The following is a 14,211-nucleotide window of genomic DNA, read 5'->3' on the forward strand; positions in this document are numbered from 1 at the left end:
AGCAAAAAGCCAAAGATGCAGGAGCAGGAAGAAGTCCCAAAGCTGACACTTAGATGAAATTTGTCCCCTGAACTCCAGGTGAGGCCAAGGATGGCTGACCAAGGGATAAATCTGCTGCTGGAGCAAAGCTCTTGCCCTACACCCAGCCCTGAGCTGCATTCCCAAGGCAGGATGCCTGCAGCAGGATGAGGCAGCTCTGCTGTGTCCGAGGCTGGGACAGCAGGGATTGTGCAACGTCCCTCAGTGCAGTTGTATAACATCAGTGCTCTGTTTTTATGAACTGCTCCCAGTCAGGCTCAGAGAGCAGCAGCCCAGAGGAAGGGTGGTGTCAACATTACCTTTCACTCACCCGAAAGAAAAGAAGGGGTGGGGGGAGAATCAAAGATTTGGTGTCGTTTGGGCTGGAGGGGGGTCTGGCTGTGCCGCGGGGCCCTGCTCCAACCTCTGCTCCTGGCCAGCACCACGGAGCTGGCAGCCAAGGCAGGCTCTGAGCAGGAAACGGGTTAATGGGAGCTCGTGCACTGCTCTACTCCCCCCAGTGTGTAGCACGTCTTTTGTGGATTATTTTAACAGCAGAAGGCACACAAGGAACACTCGCTGAAGAGATCAGCTTCCATCTGGGCTAACCCGAGTTTTCTCCCCTCCAATTTCCTCCAGCACCCACTCAACAGCTTCCCTCCCTGCAAAAGTGTTTGCTCAAAACCATCTTGACATGCAGCTAAACAGCTCAGTCTGAGAGCATCACATTTGCCTGGTCCAGGAGGGCAGGAGCAGGGCAGGGCAGAGCTCCCACCCTGCTGCTGCAGGTTCCCAGTGCCCCACTGGGGCAGCAAAGCTGCTCTCCAGAAATCCCAGCCCAGTCTCTGGGATGCTCCCAGTGTCACAGCACAGCCAGGAGTTTCCCTGCACAGCTGGAGCCAGCCCAGGGCAGGAAGGTTGAGTTTTAACCATCCACAAAGTATTCAGCAAGAAGGGCAGATTAGCTGAACTTCCCTCATGTCAGGGGCTGTGTGAGCCCTGCACAGAGCAGCTTCCCTGGGCATTGAAACCCTGGCCCAGCACTGTCCAGTAATCCTCCCCGAGCCTCAAACCAACCAGCACATTTTCAGCCTCCAATTGCAGCCACTTGTCCAGCCCACTCCTCCCCACTGCCCTGCTCTCAAAGCCTTTGGAGTTGGTATCCCTGGTCCCCTCTTGGTACCCTGGAGGGCTTTGCAAGATCCCTTTGGGAATGCTGAAATCCCACCCAGCAGCACCGAGCTGCTGGAGGGGCTGCATGGAGCAGACCCCAAAGTGAGCCAGGAATGAGCCACCACCACCCCGTCTTCAGAAGGGAACAGCAAAAGTCTTCCAGGGCAGTGCAGACACATCTAAGCAGCTTAGAGAGCAGCCCTGTCTGCTCCCAGGCTCCTGGAGCAGTGGGACAACAACCTCGAGCTCAGGCAGCAATGTCTTAATGGGTGACAGCTCAGCAAGAGCAGCTTTGCCCACCCAGAGACACATGGAGCAACAAGGAAACCATCCAGAGAAACAGTGGCAGAGCACCACCAGAAAAATACATCACCAAAATACAGAACCCCCTCCCCTACAGCATCTCTGGAACCAAACACAAATTTATTGCAAGAAACATTATGTTATAAGGGGGAAAAAAATGACAGTACCTGATCCTCCAAACTGAGTGCTCGCAAGGGTCGTGGGTCTGTTTTTTCCATTAGCCACTGGCAAGGGAAACATCTAGAAAAACAAGGAGATGAGAGAGAAGGGAAGACAAAAGAGATTTCAGTATGTTGATTTTACTGTGTTGCTGCAAAGGGGTCACACTGGGGGAGGGGAGGGGGAAGGCAGCCTGTTAGTGATGCAAAAACCTTTCCTTGTGTCCCTGCTCCATCACTCAGAGGCGCAGGAGGGAGGCACAGCCCTGCTCTCACACACATCCCCACATGCACAACCCCTGCTTCTGCAGGGGCAGCTGGAAACCAGCCAAGGAGCATCCCTGCCAATGTCCAAACCAATAGTTTCATCCGAAAATTGCTCATTCTGGCTACAGGTGAGAGCCCTGGGGAAAGGCCAACTCCATTCATAAAAAGCCAGCAGGATAATGACAGCAAAGCTATTTTATCCCTCACTATCCCATCTCCCACAGGAGTCCTGGTCCCACCCTACACCTGCAGCCACGTGCAGTGCCTGGGCACAACAAGGGCTGCCTGTGAGTCCAGCTGGATGGGCAGGGAGGGCTCACAGATGAGCCCCCAGCCTCACAGAGCAGCTCCCACCCTGCTGCTTTGGGGGCTCCAGCAGCACCAGGACCTGACACAGCCCTGGGGCCTGGGGAGAGGAAGCTGCTCCAAGGGCAAATATAGTTACTCATGATTTAAAAAATTAATATATTTCACAGAATTGGTTGCTCTGGGGACTTGTTTGCTCTATCACTACAGCTTCATTATCACAACTGAGCCTCTCCTGCCAGGAGCTTCCTCAAAAACACACCTCGTCACCTAACCTGTATAAATATTTTTAATAAAAGTTTGGAGAGTTTCAGAGGCTGCTATTTAATAATTTACATGCACCTGTGTGCAGCAGAAAAGAAAACTAATTCTCCTGCACACAAACGGAGCTCCAGCCAATAAAACAACTGGTGGGAAAACGCTTAGTGAATTAACATTTTAATATCCTTTTTCTACTCAAGATACTTTCACCACTAAGTCATTTGAATTTTTATTATTTTTAGCTTTGTAATGTCTGAGTAACTCAAAAGTTTAATGCTTTGAAGATTAAACAATGTAATGGCACAAGAGCCTACAGAAAGGCAGCGTTTCATGCCCTGACATAGCTGATGTCTGGCTGTGGTCAGAAACATTCCTTTATACAGAACCGTCTGCCCAGCTTTGTTTTCACAAATGCTGGGGAGGAGAAAAAACCCAACAAAAAACAGTTAAATGTGGTAAAGATGCAAAGAGAGTAGTTAAGGAACCAACTGCCATTCATAAAGAGCACAAATTTGGAATCATATATATGCATGCAGGGTGTAGATGTTTTATACACAGATTTAAACGAAGGTGCAAACAGTGTTTAGTGCTCATCCCTGCTGCCTGCACACACCTGCCCTCACCTGCCTGCACATGGCCCCCTGGCCCCCTCAGATGTGCCCCGAGGCTGCTGCTCACCCCAGGGGCTCCCGAGGTGTTTGGAGTGGCCCAGCAGCCCCACCATCGGATGAGCTTTGTTTCCTCAGGAAGTTGGGCTAGAAAATAAAAACAAACCCCAAAGATTGCAGCTCACCTTCCTCTGCACTGCTGCAGGGCTTCCCTGCGCCCCCCTCCCCCTTGCAGGGCAGGAGGGGGGTTCTGCAAACATCTCCAGTAGGGCTGAAAATTGAACTTAGGTGGCTGATCCCACCCTGCCTGTGTTCACTCCTTCCTCTCATGGTAGGGAAGAAGATTGAGATCAAACTCCCTTTTTGCCAAGTGGCAGGTCTGCATGTGCGAGCAGGGGGGGAAGGGATGCACCATGAACCAACCAGCAAAAAGCACACTCACATACTCAAAAAAAAACCTTAAAAAACCCACCAAAAAAACCAAAAACAAGCAAACAAAAAAAAAAACCCAAAAACAGCACTGCTGGCTCTTTTCATGAGCATTTCTGCTCAGCACTTGCTGAAGCTGAAAAACGCAAGGTTTGAGCAGCAAATATGAGTGGAGAAAAGGAACAGCCTTGTTCCATTGTGCACCCAGCACCTTCTGCTTCTGCAGAACAGGACTGTCCCCCCAGGACAGCAATGCTCAGCACCCCCAAAACACCCCCACACAGCCTGGGGAACCCCTCCCCTCCTCCAACTGCTTGGAGAGAGTTTTGAGGCTGATGCAACACCTTCCTGCTCTCCCTCCCCAAGGGATTTAGTAGTCATGGACCCCTTCCTGCAGCAGGGCAAGTAGAGATGCTAAAGTACAGAATCCTGGAATATCCTGAGCTGGGAGGGACCCACAAGGATCATCAGCCCAGCCCTGTCCCTGCCCAGCCACCCCACCAAGCCCACCCTGAGCATCCCTGAGAGCGCTGGCCAAACGCTCCTGGAGCTCTGGCAGCCTCGGGGCCGGGACCATTCCCTGGGGAGCCTGGGCAGTGCCAGCAGCCTCGGGGGGAAGAACCTTTCCCTGAGCTCCATCCCAACCCACTGACACAACCTCATGCTGTCAAAGAATGGTGATGGAGAGCAGGGAACCCCAGGTTACCCCTACACACCTATCACATGCCAACCACAGGAGGCGTTTTGGGCTTTTTTCTTGCTCCCAGCCTCTTTTTCCACTGTGGTGTGGGCTGAAGCTGCCCCGAGGAGCCCGGCACAAGTCATACATGAAGTGCCTTCGCTGGCGTGTGTTGCTCAGAGGCAAAGTTCATCCACCCACTGCAAATTTCCTTTCTGCTTCTAAATGCTGCTTTAAAAATAAACTGGGGGGAGGGAGGAGATGAACCGGAGCTGGCACCTACCAGGGGACCCAGGCATTGAGGGACCCAGGCATGAGCTCTCAAGAGTTGTAATTGGGTCATTACTTGGCCTTTGTTAGATTTGAATAATGTAGATTTAAACGGTTATGTAAAATCCCCTATCTTAAGTTGTTGTTCTTGGTTTTTCAAGTCCTATCTCCAGCCTCCCTGAGGGGTGACAACAACTTCTTCGTTCCCTCCTAGCTCAATTTCCACCCTTTCCAAAGAATTTATTCTCCCTTCATTTCTCCCTGGATAAAAGAGGCAAATCCAGAGAATGAGAAGATCCAGATGCCTGCACCCTCCCCTGAGGAGGTTAAAGCCAAGAGACCCCACACTTCATACAGCAAATCCTAAGAAAGAAACGGAATTTGCCAGAAATGAGGAACATCAAGCAGCATGTGCACATCTAGAAGTGCACCTCTTTTCAAATTAAATCAGTGCTCATTCTCTCTCCTCTCCCACCTGATGAACTCCAGGATGAACCAACCTCAGGCCTGAACTCCAAACCTGAAATCTATTTTGCAGCATGGAAAGCATCCAGCTGTTAATTCAGGGAGAAGAGGGAATTTGACTCAAAATACATTGTCAGCAGGACATTTTATACATGTTCACTTAAGACAGACCTTCCTGACCAAAGCCCCAAATGCCCACTGTGTGTGTAGTCAAACTTTAAACTCCACAGCTGCTTCACTCAGAACAAAACTCAGTTTTATTATGGAAATGCAGGCGCTGGGCCTTGGCCGGAGCAGGGCATCCTCCAGCAGAGCAGCAGGAGTTGCTCCAGCCCTGCTTGCTGCCAGCACTTTGGCTCCCACCCCCGGATCCGGGGCTGGAGCTGCGAGAGCCGTGGCGCAGCAGGAGCAGCCGCGGGCACAGCGATGAGCGGCAGGTCCTGTGTGACTGCTCAAGCCCCTGCCCACCCTGCACTGAGCCAGAAACCCCCTCTGCCAGGCAGCTCCCCGCAGCATATGGTTAATACTCTGCTAATAATCATGGCTGTTAACAGCACCTCGCTCCTGCCAGAGCCCCCGGCTGGCACTGGCACGCGGCCGCTCCCAGCTCGGCTGGCACTCGGTGGCACCAACACACCCAGGGCTGCTCTGCTCCCCTGTCTCCTGCCTGGAGTGTCCCTGTCCTTCTGAGCAGCCCAGCCCAGCCAGGACGCCTGAGTGGCACCTTCCCACTGCACATGAGTGCTGGCACAGCTGAGACACTGCCTGGGATAACAGTAGCCACGAAAAGTCCTAGAATCCCAGAATATCCTGAGCTGGAAGGGACCCTCAGGGATCATCAGTGCAGCCCTGTCCCTGCACAGCCACCCCACCAAGCCCACCCTGAGCATCCCTGAGAGCGCTGGCCAAACGCTCCTGGAGCTCTGGCAGCCTCGGGGCCGGGACCATTCCCTGGGGAGCCTGGGCAGTGCCAGCACCCTCGTGGAGAAGAACCTTTCCCTCATATCCAAGTCCTTGTGGTTGAGCACCTCCCCCCATGCACAGCCTGTCCCCGTCAGGCTGAGCTGCAAAGCCTGGCAGCCACCAAAGCCCAGCCTAATCAATAGACTGAGCTGCCCACTTGGGTCTATAGGCAGGATGTTTTCTTGAAAGCTCCTCTCCATATTTGCCAGCCCATCTGGGCCTGCTGCCAGGCAGTAGTGGTGAAGGCAAGCTTACAAATTACCTGCACTTTGGGGCAATTAGAAAAGGCAATTTATCAGCTGCCATGCACACCCCAAAGCATCACTGGGCCTTTCCTTTGACTCCTGCTCACTTACAGATTCCTTTGATTTTTACCCTTTTTGGCAAATTACAGTGGCACAGAGCTTTTGGTGAGTGCTTTGGAGTTCAATATCTACCAAATGGATTTATTTATTAAAGAGTCTCTTCTTTCAGGACTGCAAGCCCAGTTTGCAGCATCTCACACACCCTGTCATTTACTGACCCCAGGAACTCATGTCAGGCTATGCCACCCCCTTAGGGCCTTAAAATTCCCTCCCTGCACAGCAAAACGCATTGCAGGGCTGGACCACAGACTGCTGGGGCTGAACACATTTTCCCTAGAAAAAAGGAATCAAAATACTGATCTGAAGCAAATGCTTCCAGCTGCTCTGAGTATCTCTGCTTTTCCCTCCCCTCTACTCTCCTGGAGAGGATTACTAAACCAATGCTCCACTCCTGTTTATTCAAAGAAAAATATAAATACACTTGAAAGAGTGAGCTTTGTGGTTAAAAATCCTGTATCCCAAGGACACAGGGAGAGCAAATCATGGAGCACCTCTTCAATAGACCCATCTACTCTCTAGGAAGCTTTTCCATTTCAGCTCCTCATCCTTGAGGAGAGCTGTTAATATTCCCTTTATGCAAAGAGAGGAGAAGGGTGTGCAGAGATGAGGGTTTGTGAAACAGAGCTGGCTGCAGTCCAGGCTGCGCCGGAGCCCATCGGCCAACGGATCCTGCAGGGAACGTCTTCGAGTCATTTGCTGGCAAATGACATTCGCAGGCCCTGGTGCTGTGAGCAGCAACCCCCAGCACCTCCACACCAGCCTTGGAAGAGCACTGGATGAGTTCTGGTCCTTCCCAGAATTATGCCAGTGGAAGAACGTTCAATCCAAACCCAAATTTAAGCTTTTGTTGTAGATTCACCTCCAAGGACAGAAACATTTGTGTACAGAGGGACCAGGTCAAGATTCCTCCCAGGAATGCAGCTCTAGGCATGCAAATGAAGGTAGTTGGTTAAACTGGAAAATAAGGTCTTGGGGGTTTTTTAAAGCTCTAAATGGTGGATGGGATTTGATTTTTTTTTTCCAAGGAGGAAAAAAAGCAAAGCAGGAGCTGCTGCAGCCCCTGTCAGGGAGTAGATTCTGGATTACTGACCCAAAGTGCAGTTGATGGAAAGCCCCAGGGCTCCTGCCAACCTGCAGGATCTCTGAGAGGGACAAATAACCCACAGGAAGCCCTGAACAGATTCCTGGTTTTACAGGGATACCATCACTGCAGTCCCTGTACCCACTTTAAAATATTCTACCAGAAAAGCCAATTACCAGCAATTTAACTGATATGACTACTTCTCCCAGTCGTTCTGAAGTATGAAACTGGGAGAACTGGGCCTCTCCTGCAGAATTACTCTTGGGGCACTGAGAGACACCCCCCTGCCCCCTCCAGCACAGAGCTCTGTCAGGACAGGTACAACCCCCAGCTGTAGAAAAATGTTTATTTCCCAGGGCTGAACCTCAGCATGTGGATGCAGAAAAGCAGACGAGCCTCAGCACACCCACAGGTGTCACAGCCACTGGGACAGCAGGTGACCCTAGCTCTGCCACCACTTTCTGTCCCTTCTCCTCCAAGGGGCAGGAACATCAGCCCAGCAGGGCTGTGGGCTGGGTGACCCAGGCTGGGGTAACTCTCACAGCCATTCCCCCTCCTGGAGCTGTTGTTTCTATCTCTGCAGCACGTTTGCTTATCTTGACAGCAAGACACACGCTTTGAGTGCCATGAGGGTGCAGCACACAACAGAGGAACCCAACAGACAGTTATTTGCCTTTGAACACCAGCTCTGCCCTCCACGAGTCACCTGCCAAGGAGAGGCAGCGCCGCTGGCAGTGCCACAGCGGGATGTGCCAGGGACTAACCCCCCTCTGCTGTGACTAAAGGGACTTCTCCTCCCTCTGAGCTATGCACACCCTTCGGGGGGAACTCTTAGGTCCTGTTTCTTTGAAAATAAACAGCTCCTAAATGCAGCTCAAGGTTTCCAGGATACAGAAGAGCAGAGCATGGGGAGCACAAGTGTCCAACTCCTGCAAAAATAATGCGCTGGAGAGCTTGGACACGTTTCAAACTGTGACAAAATAACCTGTGGGAGCAAAAGTTTAATAGTCTGGATCTAGGGAGAGGAAAAAAGCTTGATTAATCAGCTACTGAAGTTACATCTTTGCATGGCTGCAGAAACAGTCACCCAGTGAGCATTTAAACAGAGAACACACAACTCTGTTAATTCCCCCAAAATTTCCCATCCAGAAAAGAAACCTCTCTGCCTTCCCTGGGAGGGAACAACACACGTTTGAGGGGAAGAGGGGGAGAGGAGGGGCAGAGGCTTTGCTTTAACTTGAAAATAAACAAGTTGCAGCACATGTGCACGCACACAAACACGGCACATCTGAAACCCATCATGTCCAATTTACAGGCTCACATTTCCTCCCCTGTGCAGCTCCCAGCCCCGGGGCTGCGCAGCCCCCCGGCCGCGCTCGCTCACCATACTGAAGTCCAGCAGGTCACTGAGCTCTTTGTCTGTCCCAACTGCAGCCATTCTCTGCTGCTGCTGATTCATATTCCCACAGACTCAACAGTGGCAGTCCTGCAGAAAGCGAGGGGGAGGGGAGAGAGATATTTTAATGACTACAGCAAACTACCCACCCCATTGATGAATATTTTAAAAAGACAGAGTGGAGGGGCAAAAAAAGAAAAACCCTGAGCGCGTCGGCAGCGTCCAACTCCGGGGCCAGAGCACAGTCGGAGTCCTCACACAGCACCCAGCGGCAGGAACAAGCGTTCTATTGACCAGACACACTTGTATGTTAGTTTTTTGCTGCCAATTCCACTAGTTCAGGCCAATTCTGTTCCTGGCGTGTGGCGAATGAAGGGGGGAAAAGGAAAAAAAAAAAAAAAAAAAAAAAAAAGGGAAAAAAAAGAGTCAACTCATTTATCAAAGGGTTCAGGCAAGTTATCACTCAGGCGCTTGTCTGGCTCAGCTCGCCCCCTCGCCTTCCCCCACACTTGCTCCCCGCAGGAGGCTCTCTTGTCCTTGCCGAGTTTTGTTTAAAAAAAAAAAAAAAAAAAAAAAAAAAACTAACTGAAAAAAAAAAAGTCTGATGTTACAGCTCTTTCCTTCGGGTCGCCGAGCACCTGCAGCTGCTTTTTCAGGGGCTGTGTTTGGGGATGCCCAGCCAGGCCGTGCTCAGTGAGAACTGAACCTCTCCACTCCCAAAAGGGGCTGGAAACAAAAAAATTTTGTTTTCGGAGTGTTTTTGCAAAAATAAAGCCCTCCAGGCAACCTTGCAAGATAGGTAAATATTATTCTTCCTAATTTTACAGATTATTTTTTTTCAAAAGGGAGATTGATCTTTTTGGCCAGCTTGCTATGATAGAAAAATATTTCTTTGGGAGGGAGGAAGAGAGGCCTGGGATGAGATAAAAGATTCCTTTTTTTTTTTTTTTTGGCCTTTTTTTTAGGAACTCATTCATGGTTACAAAGGGCAGCTGGCCAATAAATTTAACTCATTAATCGTAAGGTTGAAAAAAAGAAGTAAAAAAAAAAAATAAAAAGAAAACTCCACACGATCCAAAGTGTTTGTAGGCTCAGCCACTACATTTCAATGAAGTTTCCTAAAAAAAGGCTGAAATCAGCCCAGTGTGTAAAAAGCCTTCACCACTATAAAAAACAGCCCGGGATTTTTTTTTTCTTTCTTTTTTTTTTTTTTCTTATATTAATTTTCTTTGAAAAGCCTTTTTCAAAGTGTCATCAGTGCATCTGGTCGGTGTTTTTAAAGCCACTTTCCCACCTTCTGCCCCGGGGCCTCAAGTGGGGCTGGGGGACACGAGACCCCGGAGAACCCGTGGAAGTAGGGAAGGAGGATGGCACATCTCTTCCCAGCCCCCAAACCCTGCACCCCCGAGGCACCCGGGGACAACGTGAACAAAACCCTTGGCCGCCCCAAAGCCAGGCTGGGAGGGCTATTTTTATTTATTCCACGCACACTTTCTGACCCCAAAGCAGCCCGCGGGGCCGGGGCGCCGGGCCAGGACCCCCTCCCAGATGTCTCCGCGCCCCCGGGGTCCCTCCCCAGCCCGGACAAAGGCTCGGCTGCCCCGGGACGGGCGCGGGCCGGGGGTGAAGTTGTTTGCGGCTCCCCACCCGCGACCCCCGTGCCGTAGGGAGGGGGATCCCGGCTGGCAGCCCCCGCCCAGACCGGGGAGCGCAGGAGGGCGAAGCGGCCCCCACGAGCCCCCTCCCTGCCCGGGGGGGAAGCCGAAGCAGCCGCCCCCGCGCTGGGTCCCGCGGCTTCTGCAGCCCCCGAGCCGGGAAGGGGCTCAGGGACCCCCGGGGGGACCGCGGCGGGCCGGCGGGCTGTGCTCGGCTGAAGTTCGAAGCAGGACCGAGCACCGAGCCCCCCATCCCCGGCGGGGACCGCGCACCCCCTCCCAGTGGCCCGCACGCCCCCCGAGCCCGAGCCCGCCCCGCCGCTGCCGCCCCCCTTCCCCCGGCCCCGGCAAACTTTGCTGAGGGGACAATAGCGCCGAGCCCGTCCCGTCCCGCTCCGCGCCCGCACCCCGAGCGCTCCGAGCCCCGCCACACCGGCACGCACAGCTCCGGCACCCCCGCGCCCGCTGCGCCGGGACCCCCCGCTCCGCGCAGCCCCAGGGCGGCGCGGCCGGCTTGGTTATTATTTTATTATTTCTACATTTTATTTTATTTTATTTTTTACCTGTTCCAGGCCCGGCGCGCCCGGGGCAGGGGAAGCGCATGAAGGGTGTCGGGGGTCGCGGCGGGGGCGGGGGCGGCCGCGGCGCCCAGGCCCGGGGGCGGCGGCGGCGCCTATTGTTCTCCGCCGCCGGCGGATACAATGTAGCGAAGCGGCGCGATCGCCCCGCACCGGGCGGCGCGTGCGCCCCGGCCCGCCCCGCGGCCCCGCCCCGCGCCGGGCCGGGCCCTAACGCTGCTGCTGCTGCTGCCGCCGCCGGGGCCGCCGCTGCCGCTCCGCCTCCCGCCGCTGTTCCGCCCGCCCGCCCCGCGGTCCCTGCATAGTTCCCCGCGCGGCGGCGGCAGCAGCAGCAGCAGCGACGGCGGCTCCCCCCCGCACGCCCTCACGACTCGCGGCCGCACGCCCCGCCCCCGCCGTATCGCTCCGCCGCCCGTACAAACAGCGGGGAGCCGGAGTGGGGGGGTGGGGGTGATGCCGCCAGGAGCGCGCCTCGCGGAACCGGCACGCGCGTGACCGCGCCCCGGGCGGCGGAACCGGCCGCGGCGGTGCGGCGGGGGCACCGCCGGGGCGGGGACTATATTTCCCAGCGGAGGGGCACGGGCGTCTCGAGGCACGGCGACGGTGACGACACCAGAGCTCCGCGAGATGGACTGATAAGGCAGCGGGGCCCCAGCCAATGGAAATGCCCCCTTGCTGCGATTGGCAGGTGATGTGGCCAACCAGGGCGCGGGCTGGCGCGGTCCCCGCCCACCGAGCGGGGGGCGGGCCGGCGGAGGCCGCTGGTTGCCGCGGCCGCCCGCAGCTCCCCCCGGGGGCCCCCGGCGGGGCAGGGCGCGCAGGGCCGGGGTCCCTGGGGGTCCTGCGGCGGGAGCTCCCGCCCGGCAGCTGCTGCCTCGCAGCCGCCGCCCCCCGGAACTCTCGCCGAGGGGCCAGAGGGGCCCGGCGGGACCTGCGTGGCGGCTGTGGCCCGGCCGCGCCGCCCGCTCGGGGGGCCCCGGGGGCACCTTCCCCGCGGCCTGGGCTGGCGGTCCCCCGGCACAGCGCAGCCCCGCGGGCTGGTGGGGCCGGGCCCGGGAGCGCCCAGGCCTGGAGCGGCCTGCGCGGCTGCGACCCGACCCCAGACGGGCCCTGCAGTGCAGCGGGGCTGGGATGGAGAGTCCGTGTGTGACATCCTGGAGTCGCCTCGGAGCGGGTTGGGTGGGGAGAGGCCTCAAATTTCGTCTCGTTCCACCCCCTGCCATGGGCAGGGATGCCTTCCACTGTCCCAGGCTGCTCCAAGCCCTGTCCAGCCTGGCCTTGGGCACTGCCAGGGATCCAGGGGCAGCCACAGCTGCTCTGGGCACCCTGGGCCAGGGCCTGCCCACCCTCAAAGGGAACAATTCCTGCCCAAGATCCCATCCAGCCCTGCCCTCTGGCAGTGGCAGCCATTCCCTGGGTCCTGTCCCTCCAGGCCTTGTCCCCAGTCCCTCTCCAGCTCTCCTGGAGCCCCTTCAGGCCCTGCCAGGGGCTCTGAGCTCTCCCTGGAGCCTTCTTCTCTCCAAGTGAGCACCTCCAGCTGTCCTGGATCCCACTGTCCGTGTCACCCATAGAACTCCACACCTCCCCACCCGTTTCCCTGCCCACTTTGCTGCTGCAGCCGGTGCTGGCACTTGGAAGCAGCTGGCAGGTGCTTGGCTTCAAAGGTGCCAGTGGGACTGTAGAATGTGTGTCTGCCTGGCCCTCTGGGGTGAGGGAGTTTGTATCATTCCCCAGGGTCCTGGGAGCTGCTTCCACTGCCTCTTCTCCAGTGGGTTTTTGAGGAGCTGGGATTCGGTTTGGGGGTGGAGAGATGGTGCTTTGCCCAGTTACACGAGGTTCAGGAGGTGCAGGAACAGAGGCACAAACACATGGTTGCAGCAGGTGTGGGCAGGGATTCACCTCCTCTCCCTTCGTCCACCCTGGATCCCAACACAGAGATCTTGGAGGAGCTGGGCTGTTCTCCCTGGCAAAAGCTGCTTCTCCTGCCCTGCCCAGGCAGCTCCAGGCTCATCTGTCAGCAGAGCTGGTCTGGGTTTCCCTGTTCCTGACCCTTCTGCAGCCAGATCTGGGGCCAGCTGTCACCTGCAGCTTTGGGCCATTTGGCTTTTATTTTCTTTTTTTTTTAAGTGGAAAGAATTGCCCGCATTTAAATGGGGTCACTGACCAAAGTCATCTCCTGTCATCAGGGATGGATCATCGCAGGGGTGAGGATGGCCCCTGCCCCAGTTCAGCAAGGATGGGGTTTGGGCTGGCAGTGAGGTGCTGGTCCAAGGCACATGGAATCATAAAATCCTGGAACAGTTTGGTGGAGAGGACCTTAGACTTCATCTTGGTTCCATCCTAATGCCCCAGGGAGGGACACCTTCCACCATCCCAGGCTGCTCCAAGCCCTGTCCAGCCTGGCCTTGGGCACTGCCAGGGATCCAGGGGCAGCCACAGCTGCTCTGGGCACCCTGGGCCAGGGCCTGCCCACCCTGCCAGGGAACAATTCCTGCCCAATATCCCATCCAGCCCTGCCCTCTGGCAGTGGGAGCCATTCCCTGGGTCCTGTCCCTCCAGGCCTTGTCCCCAGTCCCTCTCCAGCCCTGGGTGAAGGAAGGGGAGCATTGCCTCGTTGCTGCTGCTCTGTAATAAGGAGCCATTCACCTCCTTCTGCTACATTTCCTCTGGGCCCGGTGGCCCTTGGGACTGGTGTCACCCCCCAGCACCCCGAGCCCAGCCACTCCCCCCACTGTGAGGCCTCCTGCCAACATCATCCCTCTCCTGCTGCTCCCCCTCTGCCTTCCGCTCCCGGGGATGACGGGGAGAAGACGAAACATTTCCCTAACACAATTATAGTCTAATTTTGCATCTGTGGCCATAATTTCCCTGTCAGCAATTGTAATTAAACCTTTGGGCTTTGCTCTCCTGCTGCTGGTGGCTCAGCAAACCAAGGGATGGAGGGATGGGATGGGATGGGATGGGCTGGGCCGAGCCTCGCCTCACTGGTTTTCCACAGGCATTCGTGGCCGGGACAGTGTGGGATGAAAGCAGTGAGGAGGTTTTCCTGCTCTGAGCTGTTATGTTCACTTGGTCTATGTTGAAAATAGAATTTGTGTTTCACAGAATGGTTGGGGTTGGAGAGGACCTCTGGAGATCGTCCAGTTCAACTCCCTGCCAAGGCAGGGTCACCCAGAACAGGTGACACAGGAACACATCCAGGTGAGTTTTGGAGTCTCCCTCTCTTCAGCAGAGGC

General features: G+C 55.5%; 1 protein-coding gene across 10 annotated transcripts in view; it reads right to left on the reverse strand.

Moving 5' to 3' along the window:
• TCF3 (transcription factor 3) overlaps positions 1 to 11,101 on the reverse strand; it is an 83,917-nt gene extending 72,816 nt beyond the window's left edge. For 8 of the 10 annotated variants that reach the window (XM_053999239.1, XM_053999238.1, XM_053999237.1 and 5 more), the window contains exons 1-3: positions 10,961 to 11,101; positions 8,731 to 8,832; positions 1,662 to 1,734 (exon numbers count right to left, since the gene is read on the reverse strand). In XM_053999239.1, the coding sequence (XP_053855214.1) occupies positions 1,662 to 1,734; positions 8,731 to 8,805 (148 nt within the window). In that variant the 5' untranslated portion in view covers positions 8,806 to 8,832; positions 10,961 to 11,101. The remainder of the gene's footprint in view (positions 1 to 1,661; positions 1,735 to 8,730; positions 8,833 to 10,960) is intronic. The other 2 variants (XM_053999233.1, XM_053999235.1) reach the window with 1 other exon arrangement.
• Between the last annotated feature and the right edge of the window lie 3,110 nt (positions 11,102 to 14,211).

Source organism: Vidua macroura, chromosome 26 (genome assembly GCF_024509145.1).
Source record: "Vidua macroura isolate BioBank_ID:100142 chromosome 26, ASM2450914v1, whole genome shotgun sequence".
NCBI classification, from domain to species: Eukaryota; Metazoa; Chordata; class Aves; order Passeriformes; family Viduidae; genus Vidua; species Vidua macroura.